The sequence below is a fragment of the Austrofundulus limnaeus genome, unplaced genomic scaffold (assembly GCF_001266775.1).
Source record: "Austrofundulus limnaeus strain Quisiro unplaced genomic scaffold, Austrofundulus_limnaeus-1.0 Scaffold137, whole genome shotgun sequence".
Taxonomy (NCBI): Eukaryota; Metazoa; Chordata; class Actinopteri; order Cyprinodontiformes; family Rivulidae; genus Austrofundulus; species Austrofundulus limnaeus.
Window position 1 is genome coordinate 549,857 of NW_013952539.1, and position 20,720 is coordinate 570,576.

At 38.7% G+C, this 20,720-nt stretch overlaps 1 protein-coding gene across 1 annotated transcript in view; it reads right to left on the reverse strand.

Annotated features, from left to right (window-relative positions):
- chd5 (chromodomain helicase DNA binding protein 5) overlaps positions 1 to 20,720 on the reverse strand; it is a gene marked incomplete at its 5' end in the record, with an annotated part of 56,144 nt that overhangs the window by 8,500 nt on the left and 26,924 nt on the right. Inside the window, 25 exon segments of the mRNA XM_014016024.1 lie at positions 1,005 to 1,137; positions 1,373 to 1,481; positions 4,167 to 4,310; positions 4,456 to 4,545; positions 4,647 to 4,833; positions 5,032 to 5,108; positions 5,847 to 6,006; positions 7,779 to 7,923; positions 8,173 to 8,306; positions 9,399 to 9,487; positions 9,608 to 9,694; positions 12,057 to 12,231; positions 12,426 to 12,598; positions 13,842 to 14,088; positions 14,185 to 14,309; positions 14,394 to 14,511; positions 14,606 to 14,737; positions 15,457 to 15,598; positions 15,686 to 15,859; positions 17,541 to 17,662; positions 17,781 to 17,918; positions 19,162 to 19,362; positions 19,580 to 19,771; positions 19,856 to 19,964; positions 20,096 to 20,227. Coding sequence (XP_013871478.1) covers positions 1,005 to 1,137; positions 1,373 to 1,481; positions 4,167 to 4,310; positions 4,456 to 4,545; positions 4,647 to 4,833; positions 5,032 to 5,108; positions 5,847 to 6,006; positions 7,779 to 7,923; positions 8,173 to 8,306; positions 9,399 to 9,487; positions 9,608 to 9,694; positions 12,057 to 12,231; positions 12,426 to 12,598; positions 13,842 to 14,088; positions 14,185 to 14,309; positions 14,394 to 14,511; positions 14,606 to 14,737; positions 15,457 to 15,598; positions 15,686 to 15,859; positions 17,541 to 17,662; positions 17,781 to 17,918; positions 19,162 to 19,362; positions 19,580 to 19,771; positions 19,856 to 19,964; positions 20,096 to 20,227 — 3,535 coding nt within the window.

The following is a 20,720-nucleotide window of genomic DNA, read 5'->3' on the forward strand; positions in this document are numbered from 1 at the left end:
AGCTAAAAGCTAAAAAAGCTAGCCAAAAACTAAAAGTAGCAAACAACTAGTTAGATGCTAAAAGTAGCAAAACAGTAGCTAAAAGCTAAAAGTAGCCAAATGATTACAAAAAATGTAAGTAGCTTAAAGGATCTGTGACATGCATACCATGAAATGCAAAAAGTCAAAGAAAACATTTTTATATTTAAGAAACTTGGTATAATACACATGATTTTACCAATTATGTCGCATTATTGGCATGTTTTCTTTTGAACTTTGCTCAGACAAAGTGAAACAGGAAGTGACATCAAAGGGGAACTCTTCAAGAAATAAAACTCTCTGGTTTTTGTTTAATAAAACAATATTTTTTGAACTCTGACTCTTCCTCATCTCTCTACTATAGTAATTAAAATAATGTGAAGAAACATCGTATTTTTCTCTACAGTCTGTGTTTTCGGCCTTTGTAGCAACGCTCTGTTCACATGCAGACATTCCCCTTTGACATCACTTCCTGTTACTTCACATGCAAATATCTCAACAACTGTTCATCTCAGCTGCATAAAATCTTTTTTACAATATGTTGTCAATGTTAACTTTCCAAAAATGCATTCATATTTATTACAAAAAAATTATGTCACAGGCACTTTAAGAAACAAACAAAGCAAATGTGCTTTTAAAAGAGAATATTTTTTGAAGGAACTGAAGATTTATATGTGGAAAATATTATTTTGAAAAGTATAAAAGTTACAGTTATCAAAATTTATAACACCAATCTCATGACCTGAGGTGGGAACAGTACCCAAAAATTGTACTCAAGTAACGGTAGCACTACTTCACATATTTTTACTCGAGTAGAAGTAAAAAGTAGCCATCCAAGAAATGAGTTGGCTGAGCCAATGTTTTGATATGATTGAAAAAGCCCAAAGTATGAAAAAGTACATTAGTTAAACTGCAGGAAACCTACAGAAACAACTGACAAATATGGATATTAGTTGTCATTTAAACAAAATCCGGTCTCAGCTTGCCTTAAAGCGGCGCGCCAGGAACTTGTTCTTCATCTCTAAGTAGTTGCCCTTGTGTATCTCAGTTTTGAACGGCTCGTTGAGAATGGCGTAACGGGGGTCATTCTGAATGTCTTGCCAGCGAGCGTAGCCATGTCTGATAGAAAGTCCCAGTCAGAGAAAACAAACAGGAGCACAGGATGAAAGCTGATGAAATTCATCAAATCAAACCGAGGTGTGTGTTTGTGGAAAGCCTGGCTGCAAATCACTCATCGCATTTTGTAAAGATCAGCCTTTTTTTCTGCCCCCCCGCTGCGGCTCCTTCCTGTCGTAAGTAATTACATTACTTTGCTGAGATGCTGAGCTTTTGRCTCCGACATGAGAAAGGATACGTTACGATGCCAGCCAGCAGCCAGTAGTCATGGCGACGATGCCAGATGTCATGTATTTTTCCAGAAGACAGCGCCGCTCGCTCCTCTGTTTGCCAGAGGGTGTGCAACTCTGACAGCAAAAACAGACAGTTTTCAAGAAATAAATAAATAAGTAGATAAAATAAAAAAACATACATTCAGGACGTTTCCATCTTTTAGAGAGACTGAAAAGCATCAAACAAGATTAATAACAAAACAATGTTATTTTTTTTATTTCTACCCTATGTGACCAAAAATACACTGACAGGGAAACATTTGAGCTCTAAAATAAAGTATTAAAAAGTTTCCTGCTGGCAAACATATATTGATTTATCTATCTAAAGATAAGATAAATTACTTTATGATGTGCAACATCCAATTTTAGTCAAATATAAACAGCATAGCCTTTAAATTTATCTGCTGTATATGAATGAATGAATGAATGAATGAATGAATGAATGAATGAATGAATGAATGAATGAATGAATTTATTTGGTCATGTTGAAGAACACTCCACACAAAAACAAACATTACTTTAACCCTATATGTCCAAATAGGTTGAGGTACATCCTGGTTATTTGCACCATTTTATAAAGTATACACAAAATACAAATCATTAATACCGTTTTTATCAACAATATCATTATTACTGTCCGTACATGCTACAAAATATGTAATATATTACCACCACCGTCATCACAACTGACTACTATAAACCAGAACTCATAATTAATTTACTTTTTAACTTCTTTTTGAACCTAAAAGAGTCACTAAACTTAATTTCATCACTTAAATTATTCCACAGCTTAACACCCAATACTGAAAAACATCTGTATTTGATATTTGTTGTTACTTTATGTACTTCTAAGATAAAGAAACCACTTAAATTGTAATTATTTCCCAGTGGTGGGCACAGTTCCCTAAAGCACTAATAGGGGAACTAATTTCCTGATTAGTGCTTTAGGGATTTTGCTATTTTTTAAAATTTATTAGCGGATTAGCACTTGCTAAATTTATGGGCTAAATTTAGAAGCACTAACTGAGGTCTTTAAATTCACATTTGAGAGTGAAAGCTGTTATACATTTTGTTCATATGTGTGTCACTTATCTACAAGGTCACATGTGTCAAACTCAAGGCCCGCGGGCCAAATGTGGCCTGTGGGTGACTCTCATTTGGCCCACCAAGGGCACTGAGTGACAACATTCTGCACACAGTAAATATTGTCTCATGTTCACTGAAGAATGTTCCAGGGGTCAACTGGGTTATATTTGTGCTTTAGAGTTAGCTTTCGCWAGAAATTGTCAGTGCTTTAGAATTAGGGGACCTAAATATTTGAGTTAGTGGTTTAGGGTTAGTGCAACTAATTTTTAGATTAGTGCTGCCCACTGCTGTTATTTTCCCGTTACTTAAAAAAWTCTTTGAATACCATCAGGAAGACTTTTTATTCGCTAAAGTTCTCTTTTACGGTACCCTTTTTACCATGTAATTACAAGGTAATAAAAATGAAATTAAATGTAATTACTACCTTATTACCATGTAATTATGTGGTAATTAGGGTACAATTTTACTATGTAATTAATTGTCTGCAGTAATGTAGCACTTACCTGGTAATGTATTACAATTCACTACGTAACACCTAAATAAGTAGTAGGTAATTCGAACTGTTTTAAAGTAATAATTTATTGCAATTAACCACTAACCCCAAAATTWATTTGCATTCTTTTGGTTATAATATAGTGTTGAATTATTATTGAATAGTAATTTGATTGCAGTTACCCAATAAAAGTAGTTTTACTAACAGTAGTTTTTCTTTTGTACCTTAATTACCACATAATTACATGGTATTATGGTAGTAATTACATTTAATTACAGTTTTTAACCTTGTAATTACATGGTAATATGGTAGTAATTACATTTAATTACAGTTTTTTTAACCTTGTAATTACATGGTAATATGGTAGTAATTACATTTAATTACAGTTTNTACATGGTAATATGGTAGTAATTACATTTAATTACAGTTTTTTTAACCTTGTAATTACATGGTAATATGGTAGTAATTACATTTAATTACAGTTTGTTTTAACCTTGTAATTACATGGTAATAAGGGTACTGTAAAAGAAAGCGTTACCATTTATTCTTACTCAATATAGTATCTCCAGTGTTCTTAAATACACTATATCACTAAATTTTAAAGCAGAAGACTAAGAACAATGGGTTTGTGGAATCAAAAAAGCCGGCATTATTTATTAATCTAATTACTCTTTTTTGAAGTTTAACTATCGGATCTATATTGGTTTTATAAACATTAGCCCAAACCGCCACGCAATAGGACATATATGGCACTACAAGTGAAAAAAAAAGTGTACGCAGACAACTTCTATTTAAAATTCTTTGGTTTTAAAAATAATTGCAGCCGATTTTGATATTTTTTGGTCTGATTTACTCTATATGTGACTTCCAAGATAGTTTTTCATCAACAATTATTCTCAAATATTTTATTTCAGGTACTCTTTCAATTTCAACTACATATAAATTTAATTTTATAATATTATGTCTAACCCTAACTCCACTAAACACCATCAATTTTCTATCAATATCAATGATTGATTTATATTTTAATGTAAAATCTGAATAACTGCATCTTGTTCCTGTCACACAAACATGAACCTATTCAGTGCCTTTATGTGAGAGGCATGAAAAACTTCTAAAAAAGACCCTTCTACGATCCACTCTTCTCCCCTTTTTAAACTAACCGAAGGTGTTTTTCTCACCGGTAAAACCTCCATCAGCAATATTAAACATAAACTTGGCTTTGAACCCATTTTTCTCCTCCTTTCTGCTCTCATCCATCTCATCCAAAGTGTCTTTGTCTCCATTCAGTCTTCCCTCTAACGCGGCCTCGCTCTTCACATCATCTGCAGGAGTCACACAAAAGACAGGATGTTTCCTTAAAACATGGCTGTGTAATGTGACTACAAATAAACGAGACGTTTTCCTTCAGGAGCACAGCTTTTGTTGCCTTTTTGTGCTCGCTTTCATTCGAGAATTTGCGACGTGTACCTGGCTTATTTTCTTTGTCTTCGCTTTTCTCCCGGGGAGAGCCGGCGTCTCCTTTTTCGGAGGGTTTCTCGACTTCTTTGCAGGGGTCCGCTGAGGATGAGAGAAACAAAAGATTAGGCGTACGAAACGCAGCCGCGCAGATGAGCGGTGGCGCGGCGTGGTGTGGCGTGGCGAGTCACGAAGCCACTCACTCTTCGGCGAGGCGTGACTGGACGGCGGCTCCGTCTGCTTGAACGTGGGCTCTTTCGGGTGAGCGCACGGCTCGGCCTTGGCGGCGGGGGACTTGGTTCTGTTCCTCTCATCTTCTGTTTTCTCCTCCGAGCTGGCCTTGCTCTCCTCGCTGTCAGGTGCAGAGGCTGGCTCAGCGCTGGAAGCCTGCTGGGGGTGGGAATGGATTGGGTAACAAGGGGGAGCAAAGGCTCAACTTAACAGGTGTCTGAAATTGAAACAACAAGCGTCTCCTGAGGTGAATAAAATGGGTTATTTTTCAGCGGGACGGTTCGTGAGATGATGGACCAGTCTGTAAAGATGAAGGGAGTAAAAGGAAAGGGTAGTGGAGGTTAAAACACAACACACCTCCTGCTCTGAAGATTTCTTTCCATCTTGTTCTGTGCTCTCCTTGTCCTCAGCGTTACCCACGAAAGACTCTGTTCCTACAGCCCACAAAACAACAGCTTAGCACTTTGTTTTCTTGATTTTTAAATTGTTCTGTTCACATTCACAAAAAAAAAAAAAAATACATGTATAACATTGGCTGAGTTATAGCTGTTGTTTGTTTTGTTGAACAGGATCACCTCCAAATGAGGTGTAGATGTTGGTTCTTGACATATTTTATTAAAGGGATCCATGATTAGTTGTAACGTTAGACTTTATTTGATAAACATATATTTTAACTGTAAAATAAAGACTGTAAAAATACCGTTTAGTAATGTAAATTTTTAAAAATATATTTTAACATGGACGGAGCCATTTTATTTACACACAAAGGATTCTGGGTAAATGATGACATCAACTAGGTCATCGGCATGAGGCTGCTAGCGAGCTATATCCACCCTGAAGGTTAATCTTGGACAATATCTGATGATCGACTCTTTTAAATGAAACCAGAGAGCGTTGACAGAGAGGAGAAGGTAGAAATGACTCAGCCTGGAACTGAAAATATGGATGGAGGACAACAGAGCTGCTTCATGGAAGAAGAACCTCAGCTTAGCCTGTTAGCTTTAGCTTTAGCCCCAGTGCTATACTGCCTTATTAGCTCAGCGCTAGTGCAACAAACTGACAAGCTAAACTGAGGTTAATCTTTATTTTACAGTTAAACAAATGTTTATCAAATAAAGTCTAATCGTGGATCCCTTTAACAAAATAAACACACACGTAGACACTGCTCTGACCTGGTGGGACGGGGGTGCTGGGCTGCGTGGCCACAGGGCTGGCTGGCACAGGAGTGTTGGGATCAGAGGACACACTCTCAGTCAGTTTCTTCAGCTCCATTCCAATAGGAATCAGATCTGGAGAGCTCAGCTTCCCGTTTACATGTTCAAACTCCTGCACCTGCAGCAGAAAAGACACTCGTTTAACTATATTAGTGACAATCCAAGAAGTGGCCCCACTTTCTCCAACTTAAAGGGATTAGAAGAAACTGTACAAAGTGCAGGAGTCAAACTGAGCCAGTTCACCTCACCTGTAGAAAAAGGCACCAACTCTTCTTAGGTTCAAACTTGACTGGCAAGCATTTTATAAAAAAAAATCATCACTTATTTCCAGAGGTCTATAAAGTACCGTATTTTTCAGACTATAAGCCGCGACTTTTTTCCTGAACTTTGAACCATGCAGCTTATAGACCGGTGTGGCTTATACATGCATTTTTTTTCTTCAGCCACCAGGGGGCTCTTATGCTCCATTTGCTTCAACCACTCGCTTCAAAAAAGAAAGGAAAAAGAAAAAAAGCGATCGCTTCCAGAGCCGACTGTTGACCAGGAAGCAGCGATTTAAAGACAGTCAGTGGCCAAAATCTCATAAAAGGGGATAAAACAGACATTTTTCABGGTGGAATCTGACTGATAAAAACTTTGGAGCTTAATCCAGGACCAGTTTGTGGATAAATGTCGAGTGAAGAGCTGCTGACTTTTTTTCCCCGCATTGCACTCCCCGGGGAAGGAATCCCATGCAGTGACGTATGCTGGAGCGGGAGGGCTTTCCCACCACAGCTTCAGAGCCAGCATTACCCCGGGAGGACAGCGACACAGAAAGCAACACTGAACAGATACTGCTGTGTGACGCAGCTTTTCTCAGCTTGTTTAACTCYGACACTGAAGAGGAGGACTTCGATGGTTTCAGTGCGCMGGAGGAYGATGAATGAGAYGTTTTGTTGGACCAGAAACTGTTAAAGAAAACTACCAAAATAACGTCAGTTAAACTAACCGAAGTCCTCCGAACTTTAATTCTTAAAGGTTTTCTTTTTATGTTTTGATGTTGAATTCACTTTTTTGACGGCAAATTTGGGTGTACTGTTTTTTTTATGTTAGGGGTGCGGCTTATAGTCCGGTGCGGCTTATATGTTAATGTTCGTGGATTTTTTTTAAAAATGGCGGGTGTGGCTTATAGTCCGAAAAATACGGTTCTTGAAAAAAAATAACTAAGTAAAAATACCTTAACAGAAAATGACTTTGGTAAAAAAAATAATAAATGTCACTGATGAGAAAACTACTTAAGTAAAAGTCATAAAACTGCTCACAAAAATTGGGAAAGTAGAAGTAAAAGTACTTTTCCACGCTCTCTAACAAATAATCTGTTAAATTTACAGAAACAAACCGGCTCCACAAAACCAAGTTGATTAAATTGGCCAATTTCTTTAAAATAAAATATGTATATCACCTCAAATTTACTCTACTAGGTTTAGTGGAAATAGTTGATAGGATTTAGTTGAGTAAATTCAACACTTAATTTTCAGAGCACATAAACAACTCCTTTCATGGTGAGTTCGGACAGATTTAATTTACAGCAAGTAACTAGGTGTTAAACTTTAAAGTAAAGAAGTAAAAGTATCATATTTAGGTTTTAAAAGTAACTAAGTAAAAGTAAAAGTCACAATTTAAAAAAATACTTTGTAAAATTACAAATCCTCAAAAAAATTACTTAAGTACTGTAACAAAGTAAATGTAGTTAATATAAACCTCTGCTTATTTCAAAAGTTTTATCCTTATCCTTTCCTGGTGAGTTGACCAGCCAGGGAACATACAGTATTTTAATAAACACCACACATGCAGACCTACTTTTTTTATCTCTAATCTCACAGTGATTTTCTCTGGTTGGAAAATCCATACCTTTTTCCTGACAAGTGACATGACTCCTATCCTGGTGAGAACGTGCTGACGAGAAAGGCCCTCGCGGGGCACTCCATCAGCAAAGGTCTCTGCTCCGTCGGCACCTGGCTCACATAAATGTCTCATAAACAGAGACACGTAGGCCCTGGTAAACACAAACATTTTGCAGTAATCGTAAGAGAAAGAGGAACATACAGTTATGCCGTATTTTCTACCAGTTTGCAACAAGGCGGATAATACAGTGTGTATGGTAGACACACAGTTAAACCACTTTTATTATTAAGAGGAGGGGAAGCACAATAATTTCCTTCAAATTGGCAAACAAAAACTACAAAACACACATTTCATCATTGACTTGTCACAGTAAAATAAAAGCCATATTTTAGGGCGTCACCTGAACTCCCGCTCACTTTTCCCCCTGAGGTCTCGAACCAGCCAGTGTGAGTTGAAGGCATCCTGAGGGGGCATGCCCCAGCGCATGATGGCGTTGAGGAAGGCTTTCCTCTGGCGAGTGTTGAACCCCAGGACCTTGTGATGATAAGGAGGAGAAAACGGTGTAAACAGATTTGAAAGAGATGACGCGGCGCAGATAACAGCGAACAGTCGCCTCAGAAAGAGCGAAATCCCCGAAAACGGAAAACCGGGAAGCTTGATTCGTGACTGAGCCACACTGAGSTGGTTATGCTCTGTGTGAGTGAACAAACATGGGGGAACCAGACAAACTGATGCTCGAAGAATAGGTTTAGGTGAAAATATAAGAGCTGCTAAACTCAAAAGAAAAAGGAAAAATCGAAATCACTAACATATTTTCATTATGTAGCTCACTGTTCTTACATTTAGCTACCTTTTTACTAAATGTTAGATTTAAATGTTAAAAACTATATTTAAATATTAAATCTTAAATCTAAATGTAAAAATTAAAGCTTAAATGTTACAGTTAAATGTTGAAGCTCACATTTTGGTAGAAGCGTTTGCAGAAGTTAGCATCAGGTAACTAGGATGTCATCATCATCATCATCCTGCGACAAACACCTACAATGGCTGCTGCTAGCCACCACTAGCCGCTGCTAACAACATTATTTAAAATGTAAATTCAAAATGTGCTCATAAAAACAATATAGGTGGTACCTGTGGTCCAGAAGTTTAAAGTGCAGCTCAGACACCAGACAGAACTGCAACTTTGATGTCTTGTAGGGAAGCTTTAGCTGCATTGGAGCGCTAGCGGTTGCTATTGTCTCCGGATGATGACATCATAACATGAACAGAGTACCAACAACAAAGGCTGCGTTTCATTCCAAAATACCAGAATGTGAACTTCAACATTTAACTTTAACAATCAAGGTTTAACTTTTACATTTAGATTTAAACATTAAGATTTAATATTTAATATTTCAATATATTTTGTATTTAAATTTAACATTTAGTAAAAATCAGCTAAATGTAAGAACATTGAAGTAAATAACAATAAAATGTTAGTGGAAATRTTTCTGGTGCTGAGTGTTGCATTGTGGGGAGCTTTCTTGTTTTGATGTCAGTGGCTACTAGCCTCTCTTTTGGCCTGATGATTTTATAAATCACCACCATATATTAGTGACTAAATAAACAAAACTAAATTTATACCTCGATACTCCCTCCGACCCGTGCCAGTAAAGGTGGAAGAGGTTTGTCTTTCTCATTCTTCAGCTGCCGACGGGACTGTCTGCGTCCACCTGGGGGTGAAAATAAGGTCACCATTAAAAAAAAAAGGGGGAGGGGGCATCTATTTACAAGTTTACAATGTAGTGTTTTACAGGAAGCAGAACATTTTAATGGATAATCACGCCGCCTACCTTCAGGCCTCTCCTCGAAATCTTCGTCCTCGTCCTCGGACCCCACGGAGTACTCCGACTGATTGTCTGAAAGATCATCCTGCCACTCTGAGCAACACATCAAACAGAAACAGTACATTGCATTCGCTTCTGTTGGTGGCCACCTGGGGGCGCCATGGCACTGCAGATTACTACAGACCACTACGGTGGAGCTGGGCGTGCAAACAGAGCACCACTCTGTCCTCTGAAACTGAGGGGACTTGATAAATACAGCTCTCACGTTAACTTAAAGTGTACTCTCAGCTGCTTTACGCACTCTTAAAAGATCGAGTGCAATTGCCTGAGAAACCGTTGACCTACTAAAAAGAAAGGTTTTAAATCCAGTTAGGAAGATGCAAGACTGACAAAGAAAAGGTGTCTTTAGTCACTTAGAAAGCCTCTCTAGATGTTGAACTTTTATACTAATTGCAGCAGAGGAGGTACTTTGTACAAGTTATTCAAATAGCCCACCACAAAGCAAAGCATCCCATTTCTACCAGCAGCGTCTGACTGTGTTATCCGTCTGCTGGTGTAGATTATCATCACTGAATAATGTATTGATAATGTATCAGTAAGGGTGTATCACACCTGGCACATATGATCCACTTTAAACGGACCAGAGTTTGTTGGTCTGGACCTTTTTATGCAGACGTGAAAACACTCATGAACCCTGGTGCGGATCAAACATCCGGACCGAGTTCCACTTATTCAGGTGGTCTCGGTCCGCTTCCAAACAAACTCCGGTGCGGTTCTGGTGTGAAAACAAACCAGCCTCGAACCGAACCAACTATAGGAAACATGCGCCTTTTTGGACATCACGAGCCACAGTTGCAAAGCAACATTAGCCCTTTAATAATGCTAACGCTAACACTGCGCTACAAAAAAAAATGAGCCGTTGTGGGTCAGGGAACGTGGAGCATCTCGTCTCCTTTAGGTTGTGGCGTGCATTTGACAACGCCGTCCCAAAATTAGAAATATATCATCGTGAAATCGCCACTGACTGAGCTGCTCTTCATGTTCCTTATAGTCAGTTGTATTAAAGGGATTCCTGATAAGTTGTAACATTAGACTTTATTTAATGAACACATATTTTAACTGTAAAATAAAGACTGTAAAAATACTGTTTAGTATTGTACATTTTTAAAAATATATTTTAACATGGATGGAGCCATTTTATGTACACGCAAAGCATTCTGGGTAAATGGTGACGTGGATAGGTCCTCAGTGCGAGGCTGCTAGCAAGCTATATCCACCCTGAAGGTTAATCTTGGACAATATCTGATGATCGACTCTTTTAAATGAAACCAGAGAGCGTTGACAGAGAGGAGAAGGTAGAAATGACTCAGCCTGGAACTGAAAATATGGATGGAGGACAACAGAGCTGCTTCATGGAAGAAGAACCTCAGCTTAGCCTGTTAGCCTTCACGCTAGCATGACACCATTGCCTTATATGTATTAGCTCGGCGCTGGCGCGACAAACAAGCTAAAGTGAGGTCCTCCATCCATATTTTCATTTGCAGGCTGYGTTCYCCTCTCTGTCATGTGGATGGAGGACCTCAGTGACGAGAGGAGAATGTGTAGCGCTGAGCTAATACATATATATGGTGATAGGGTTGAGGCTAATGCTAAAGCTAACAGGCTAAGCTAAGGTTCTTCTTCCATGAAGCAGCTCAGTTGTCCTCCATCCATATTTCTCCTCTCTGTCAACGCTCTCTGGTTTCATTTAAAAGAGTCGATCATCAGTTATTGTCCAAGATTAACCTTCAGGGTGGATATAGCTCGCTAGCAGCCTCGCACCAATGACCTATCCACGTCACCATTTACCCAGAATGCTTTGCCTGTAAATAAAAAAAGGTCCCGTCCGTGTAATATACTGTATTTTTAAACTTTTAGTTTAAAATTTTAAAAACTGAACAGCCTACAGTATTTTTACAGTCTTTATTTTACAGTTAAAATAAGGTTTATTAAATAAAGTCTATTGTTACAACTAATTGTGGATCCCTTTAACACCATCTTTATTTCTGGGTCTGTCCTGCTCCTGTCATTTCTGTCTAACGGGAGCAATGACCGTCACCTGCGTGGCTTTGTTTATAAATTATAGTCCACTTGCAAAAAGCACAATGTGACTGCAAACTGCACCAAAGGAAAAAATAAAGTCTATTATTTGGTCCGGACCAAACAAGTAGACCAAAGGACTTTCCTGGTGTGAATACACCCTAAAATACATTATCACCTTCAATCTGCAGGGTTTTATCCTAACAAAGCAGACAGATGTATGCTCTGTTTTCTATTTAAAACCGTGGCAGTAATACAGTAGCAAAATATGCCTATTATTTGATATAATACAGATGAGAAAAGTTATTTTTGATAAAAACACTGTAAAATCCAGACTGTGTGAACCAGTTTTGCGCTGCGTGCCAACAGGGCCTACCTTGGTCCTCCTGGGTCGTATCGTTGTAGTTGACCTGCTTCCGGATGCGTTTGCCTTTGCCCAGGTTTCGAGCCAGGTCCTCCTGCTGCTGCTCGTAGTGATGGCGGAGGAGTTTCTCCCAGTAGTCGGGGTCCACGTTCTCCTCCTGCTTGATGATCTCTCGCTCCACCTCCTCCTGAACATCCAGACACAAATGTTGTGTCAGAACGTGCCTCTTTGTTTCATACATTGTCCATCATAAGAAAAACAGGATACTTTTTTAAACCAACCTAATGTCTAGAATCAGAATTTAGAAAAAAAAAAGTTTTACAGTGTGCCAAAGACTTCTAGTCACTTTTGTCTAGCTSAGGGCCGTGGTTGTGTTCTCACCTCTCCGTCTTCTTCTTTCACCACATACTGAGCCACCTTGAAGGAGCTCAGGTACTCGTTCATGTTCTGAATCTCTGTGTCCTCAGTGGCGTCCTGGCTCCGGTCCAGCAGCTTAGAAATGGCATCATCATCGTAGTGAATCACATTGCCCTCCTCGCCATCTTTGTTGTCGCCTGGTGACGATAGTTGACAAGTTATTTTTTTCAATGAAACCAAACAATTCACACTAATTATTTCACATTTATACAGTAGTTCCTTGTGTTTTTTGATTTATTTGTTTATTTTTTTACCATTATTTAACCAGGCTTATCCCACTGAGATCATAGATCTCTTTTTCAAGAGAGGCCTGGGCCTGGAGGCAACTTATTGTTCATGTTTTTGGGGTGTGGGGGGAAACCGAAGTACCTGGAGAAAACCTACGCAAGGAGAACATGCAAACTCCACACAGAAAGACCCCATGTATCTTTTACCACAAAGGTTGATCAAACTCCTGTATTAATTTGTATTTATTTTTACTTATTTACCCCTCAAAGCCATAAGCAGAAGGGACACGGAGAGCAGCTGGAATACAATTTTTACCTGAGATAATCCATTTTAAACTAAGGTCAGTTATATATTAACTGCAACGTTTTGATTTCCTCTTAAAGGATCGCTACATGTAGTGGTAATTCAAATAAGATGACAAAAAAAAAGAGAAGACGAGGAGGCATCAAAGAGAGAAATGAGATGACCCTAAACTCTAGTTTTTAGCTCACGTCACAATTTAGGTTATTTTAAGATCGGCAAATAAATTACTTCAACGTTGATCTTAAGACCCTGTCACACTAGACAACTTACGCCAACTTATGAACATTTTAAAGTCGTCTACATTGAAGATGGAATTGAAAAAAATCAACAGGAAGCTTCTTTTTGGCATGTACATGATATAATTCGAACAAATTGATCAAATATATAACTTTTATTAGGAATTTAGACATAAAAACTGTTTCCTAAGTTGGCATGTCTACTGTGACAGGACATTTAAAGGAGTTTCTTCTTTGTTTTCCTTTTTGAAATTACTTCCTTGGTGCAAAAATACAATTTTGTTACAATACAACTGGATTATAATTCACTTATTTTTATTCTAACTAAACAAAAGATGTTTCTGTGGTAGACTATTAAGAACAGTGCGCTATTGATACTATTTATTTCCTTAAAAACTTCATTTAAAAACCTTGTTCTCTGAAATGTACTTCTGTTTACTTGCTCTATTGTTTATACTCCTTTAAGTTGTTAGGTACTGATTTGCTGATTTTAGTTTTAAGTTATTATTTTTCATTTAGCACTCAGCGCTCAGTACAGCTTCACAGAAAAATGCTGTTTTTCGAGTCTCCTCTTTAAGTCGTGTAAACACAGCTGTGTTACAAACATCCGTACCCATTGTCCGTGCCGCCTCCATTTCATCCTTGAAAAGCTCCTCAGTTCCAAACTTGAGGATGTCGTCCAGCTCTTGCTTGGACATGGAGCCCGTTTTAGAGCCCAGGCCGGGCCGCACCACCAGGTGAGTCAGCATCATTTTTCTCTTCGCTACCTGAGTGATCCTCTCCTCCACCGAGCCCCGAGTCACGAAGCGGTAGATCATCACCTTCTTGTTCTGGCCGATGCGGTGGGCTCTGCTGAAAGCCTGGGCGAAAGATCGGACAGTGATAAACTGTTAGATCAAATTAAACAAATCGAAGACAGCGCATTTGARAGAGCCCGCTCTGTGAGAGAGACGTACTTGGATGTCATTGTGGGGGTTCCAGTCGGAGTCGTAGATGATGACGGTGTCTGCGCTGGCCAGGTTGATGCCGAGACCTCCGGCTCGTGTTGAAAGCAAGAAGCAGAACTGCTGCGCACCTGGGGCTGTGGCACAAAACAAAAGGAGAGAGCGGCTTCGTGAGCGGGACGGGGCGACAGGACGCCATCCAAGCTGACAGAAACACTCACCGTTGAATCGGTCGATGGCTTCTTGTCGTAGGCCTCCGGTGATCCCCCCATCAATCCGTTCATATTTATAYCCTTCAAATTCCAGAAAATCCTCAAGCAGATCCAGCATCTTTGTCATCTGACAAGACAAAATTACAACCTTGGAATTATTAAAACGCGTCCAACCAGTGAAAACATTAGATTCCTGCCAAAATGCCATATTCATTTATTACCTGAGAGAAAATAAGAACTCTGTGTCCTTCATCTTTAAGCTTCTTCAGCATTTTCTGAAGCAACGTTAGTTTTCCTGAGGACTTCACCAGCAGATTGCCATCATAAGAACCATTGGGTAAAACTGGAGCCTCCTACAAAAACCAGCAAGAATTAGATGATCCAGTCTTACCAGTAAGGATTTACAATGATAGTGGCAATGTAAATATAACAAAATACCCATTSTCACKCCCACCTTGTCACATAYTGRTGCTTTTCCAAGGTTCCCTCTGCGTCCGGTTTTGACGTGTCGGGTACCCCCTTTGCGTCAGTTATTGACAAGATGGGGCGGAATCTGTTGTCATAATTTCAGAAAGTGTAGAAAAWGCACAAATCTAACYGTCCCAAAGCCTAAAATTACCTTTATTTGCTSTAGACATCCTGTCCCTGACACTAGTACCTAAAATTAACCATCAACCCTGATCCCATTTTTAGAAATTGTAGGAAATTCATGTCAACTACGTGTCCCAAACCCTAAAATTGTCTAATATTTACCCTAGACATCCTATCCCCGACCCCACTACCTGAAATTAACCATGAACCCTGATCCYTAATATTAACCACAGACCCCAACTCAAAGACCCCTATATTTTGCGTCCCGACGCRTCAAAACGGGACGCCGAGGGAACCCGGAAATGCCTGGTGCRTCAATAACTGAYGCAAAGGGGTTACCAGACGCATCAAAATAAGATGCAGGGGGAACCTTGGAAAAGCGTCAACATGTGACGAGTTGGGAGTGAGAATGTGTTAAAAATACAGACTGAAGAAATTTTATATTCTGTTTTGAAACAAAGACATGGATTGAATGGGTTACCACRGCAGCCACGGGGAACAGGTAAGGGTGGTTGCAGCACTTCTTCAGGTCCATCATGATGTTGAGCAGAGACACTTGATTCCCTCCACCTTTGGAGTTCAGAGCCTCAAAGTTTCGTGTTAAGATAAACTTGTAATATTTCCTGCAGGAGGTCAGAAATCAGAGGAGAATCCGGTTTCTCATCAACACACAGAAGAGTTTGTGAACTCCTACTGGAAACGTTTCTTACTTCTGCATGGGACTGAGCTCCACTCTGACGATGAGCTCAGTCTTTGCCGGCATGTTCTTGAAGACGTCAGCTTTCAGCCTCCTGAGCATGTGAGGCCCGAGAAGATCGTGGAGCTTCTTTATCTGGTCCTCTTTAGAGATATCTGCAAACTCCTCCAGGAAGCCTTCCAGGTTGCTATAAAGATCACATAAATGCACCACGAATATAACCAATTTATTTACTGTTTGTTCATACCTATAAAATTAGATTATATTGCATTATGGAGGAGATTTTTCCATAGCAAGGCTTTGGGTAATGCTCCAAAACACACGTTTTTGTTAAGAWTTGAAAATAAAATATTTGAAAGTTGACCAGAAGGAAATTTAGACAAATCACCAATCATGTGCAATAAACTGCATAAATGCAGTTATTTGTGCGAATGCTTCATCGCATTCACACTGAGATCACTTTTTCTTCCTTACGTTTATCGGCATCTAACTCATTCCACAGTTTTTGTGCTATTTCAACAGTTCATATATCAAAACCTTCAGCTTATTCATGTGATGGGTGCTATGACTTTTGGTATTTCAGCTATTTATACTTATTTAGCTATTTCACTTTTTTAGCCACTTTTATGCCATTGAATATGAATGGAGCTGTTTTCAACATCCTTAAAATCCTTTAAAATGTTTCTAAATCTTTACAAAACCTTACAAAACTTTTTCTAGTTGTGCTCTTTTTCACTTTCTTGAGTTAATTTTAGCTACTATTTTTTTTTACTAATTTTAGCTTTTTTATTTCAGCTAAAATTCTGCCTTTTTTACTTTTTGTGCCTTTTTTTCTGCTACTTTGTGCTATTTATGCTTCTTACAGATGATTTCTGCYATATTCAGCTATTTGCTGAAATTTTGGCTAACGTTTAGCTGCTATTAGCTAACGTTAGCTTTTCTAAGGTAAATACACGTTTTGTAGCTATTACAAATTGTTTCGACTGAGTTCAGCGAACTTGTGCTTATACCTCCTTATGCTAATTAAAACATTAGCAGCTACTTTTTAGCTGTTTGACTGAAAATTTCAGCTGTTTTAGTTATCATTTTTATGTAATTTTATGATTTTTTTCTGTTGTTTTTCTGTTTTAGCCATTTTTCAACAATAAGTATTTCAACTGGGTGCTAATTTCAAATTGCGGCTGCTATCTTTAGCTTATATTATGCTAACTGTAGCTATTTTATGCTACTTTAGAAATAGATCTGCTTCTTTCTGTTGTTCTTGTGCTTTTTTCTACTTTTTCTGCTTTTTTCTGCTATTGAGTGCTATTTATGGTTCTTACAGATGTTTTCAGCTATATTAAACTATTTTAGCTCTTAGCTTTTAGCTGTTTTCTGGTTACAACTAGTTTTGTGCTCCTTTTTACTGTTTTTCTGCAAAGTTAGGCTTGTTTGCTTCTKTCAGCTTTTCAAAGTGAGCTCACGTTAACACATTTCTTATTCAATATTTTCAGCTCAATTTCAGCAGCTTTCAGCTTAAGTTTTCAAGCATGAAGCATTCACTAGCATTTTTGCAGGAAATGCAGTTCCTCTAGTTAATACATATTATTATAGTTTTACATGTTATAACATATTGGCTTCACGCAGAAATTAAATTAAAAATCAAACTAGCTAAGTGTGATTGCTTCCCCAACGTTTACCTCAAACTTGGCGGAGTCACATGTGATGCAGATGGTGAGTCTCTTGACATGAGAGCCAATATGAAAACACAAACGTTCCACACACTTTATGCACAAACTACATTCCTGGTGCAAAGCCAGCCGAGGTTGATCTGTTGATGTGTCTACTGGAAAATGGGATGGGTGTGAGTGGTAAAAAGCAGCACTTACTTGAAGCGCTCTGGGGTGAGRAAGTTAAGTAGATGGAAGAGCTCCTCCAGGTTGTTCTGCAGGGGCGTTCCGGTGAGCAGCAGCTTGTAGTAGATCTTGTACCCGTTGAGGATTCTGAAAAACTGAGTGSGAGCAAAGTGATTAAAACTCCAATTGTCTTTCACTGAAATTTCAACGCATTTAATTCACGATTTATTTTCCAGTTTATGCTTCAAATGAGGTGTCTCACAGCTTTTTCACCTTTGATTGGTTGTTTTTCAGTCTGTGGGCCTCATCTACAACCAGACAGGCCCAGGTGACGGAGCCCAGAATGGCTTGATCTATGGTGATCAGTTCGTATGACGTCAGCAAAACGTGGAACTTGATCGGAGTGTCTTTCTGCAGGACGGAGGCCATAAAGAATACAGTTAACTGGTTTATAACCATAAAGAAAAATGGATCACCACCCCTATTTATCGGTCAATTACAAGTAAAAAAAAAAACGAGAAAAACTGCTTTTTTTCTGTAAAAGTGTAGTGTGGATCTTGTATGGCTGCTGAAATGTATTAGACATATCCTGCTTTTAAATCCTTCCTTTTCACATTTAAATCATTCAGTTGGGCTCTTTATAAAACGGAACTACAATGYTTTGATTTGAATTCCTCCTTATTCCAACTTTACCAGCTCCTCTTTCACCTCTTCTCTGCTGTGTGTCTCAAAGCAGCTGCTTTTGATAATGTTCCTTTAAGATACTTCAAGCCCCGCCCCCCTCCGGCTTCCAGACCGGTCCACTCCGGTTTGAGAGAGGGGTTTACGTAGTTTTCTAGCTTGCAGAAACATTTTATTTACAATTTAGTTAAAAGATGTCAACAACAGAAGACTTGTCCATCCAGCCTTGCATGTTGGAGCCAGAGTCTGACCCAGAACCAGAGTCTGACCCAGAACCAGAGGAGAATTAAGACGAGGAAATTGTAATTGGTAAGTCCCGACCTTATTTGGTAATTACATTGCAGATAATTTCATGCAGTAGCTCAGAAAATCCATCCATCCATTGAACGGGATAAAAAAATCTGACTAAACAGAATATAAAGATATCTTTGCTGCWCCACGAGAAACTAAATTCAACTTCCCTGCACYCCTAGAGTCTCCAAGTCAAGAACAAAACATATTTAACAGCTAAAAAAGTGGATTTTGTACATGTCCCCTTTAAAGTGAATTCTTAGTTAAAACAAGCAAAATAGAAAATAAAATTTGCAACACTAAAAGCTGAAATAATAACCATTTTGACGAATGGTTCAAAGCATAGAATATGTAAACGTAGCTTGTTTAAAAATTTTTAAACTGAATGAAACAAAGTGAATTGTAGCCATTTATAACCAAATACTGTATGTTTCTTTTCTTTTAACATCGGCGTTTTTGTCTTTGTATCAAACTGTCATCACAAATCCTTTTGTGACCAAAGGTCATCAAGTAATAAAATGAATTTGTCTTAAAAACATAACTGTTACACAAAAACAATGAAATTGATACAAGTCGATTCACATTTTTAGCAGTTATTTTCGATTATAAAATTAACGCTGACTCAGCAAGTAATCAAAGGGTATAAAAAAGCATGAGAAGGAGCTGTGAAGGGGTACATTACCTTCATTCGAAACACTTTCCGTCCAGATTTCACTGCACTGTCTTCAAAAGTGAACTCATTTTCCCTGATAGTTGCCCTGCTGTCTTTGTCTCCGGTGTAAGTCACCACGTAGAAATCCGGAGCCCACATCTCGAACTCCCTCTCCCAGTTGATGATCGTGGAAAGCGGCGCGCTCACCAAGAAAGGCCCCTTAGAATGACCCTGACAGAGAGAGGAAAGACAAGCTCAAATCTCTGCTGTAGTTCTTCACAGAGAAAAAAAGAAAACCATTTTTTATCCTTTTTTTTTTGTCCAAACGCAATAAGTCCAAGTACATATTACCATTTATATTACAAGCCTGAGTATCACTAGTTTTGCTATCTTCTTCTTTTTGATTGGAATATGAGCATGATAAAAGAAGACACTTCCCCAGCCTTACCTCTTTATACAGTGAGTAGAGAAAAACGATTGTCTGCACCGTCTTCCCTAGTCCCATTTCATCAGCCAGGATGGTATCTGTCCCCTGAGCCCAGGAAAATCTCAACCAATTCAGACCCTCGAGCTGGTACGGGTGCAGCGTTCCCCCGGTGGCGTTAATGTACCAGGGCTGGTGCTCGAACTTAATGGTTGGCTGGTGGTGTGAAGATATAATTGAGACTTGTAGAGGTTATATACGCTAACGAAACTGATATCTTTAGTATGTAAAACTTCTCACATCTATGATAGGGGCATCAGGGGGGACCTCTCTTTTTGGGTAGTCCTCTTTTAGTTTCCTTCCTTTTCTTACCACAAGAGGGCGTTGGTCCTCTCCTAAAATCTGCTCTCTGAAAAATAAACGTAGAGCATCTTATGGTGACTTATGAACACTAATGGAAAATTGGGCAGATGGTGAACACAAACGCATTTCCATCTTCATAGAGTGAAGTAAAAAGGTTGCAGGAAGCTCCTAATCTACCTGTGATCCCAGTAGAAAGCTTTGTGAATGTCGTAATCCGGGACGTCAAAATCATCCGCCTCCCAGGTGCACTGATCGTACGGCAGGTCTCTCCACTTGATCAGGTAGTGCACATCCCCGTCCTTATCAAAACTACAGGAAGAGTCAACAGAAACAGGAAGGTTTATATAGGTGTGTCGTAAAGATGAGCATCAATTATTTTTCTTTTTCACCTTTTTTTTAAGATTTTTATTTTTATTTTTAATCTTTCTATGACAGAGTATTAGGGCCAATCTGCAAGATTTATTATCATTTTTTTAATTATGAGAGATCATAATATGCTGCCTGGCCAAAAATAAAAGTCACCACCTGGATTTAAGTAAGCAAATAGCAGAGATAGGACCGGCCAGGTCATTGTTTTGCAAGTCTCGTCTTTATTTTCAAGTCCCAAATCACGTCTCAAGCAAAGACAGTCAAGTCAGAGTCAAGTCAGAAGTCTGAAACTTGGAATTTTAAGTTATTTCAAGTCTTTTTTTTTAATCAATGTTGCAGTTATATGTTAAAATGTAAATAATGTGCTTCTTTTTTTATTTAAATCTGGTTAATTTGATTGGCTGTGCTGCAGCTCATGCACACATGCGTAGAG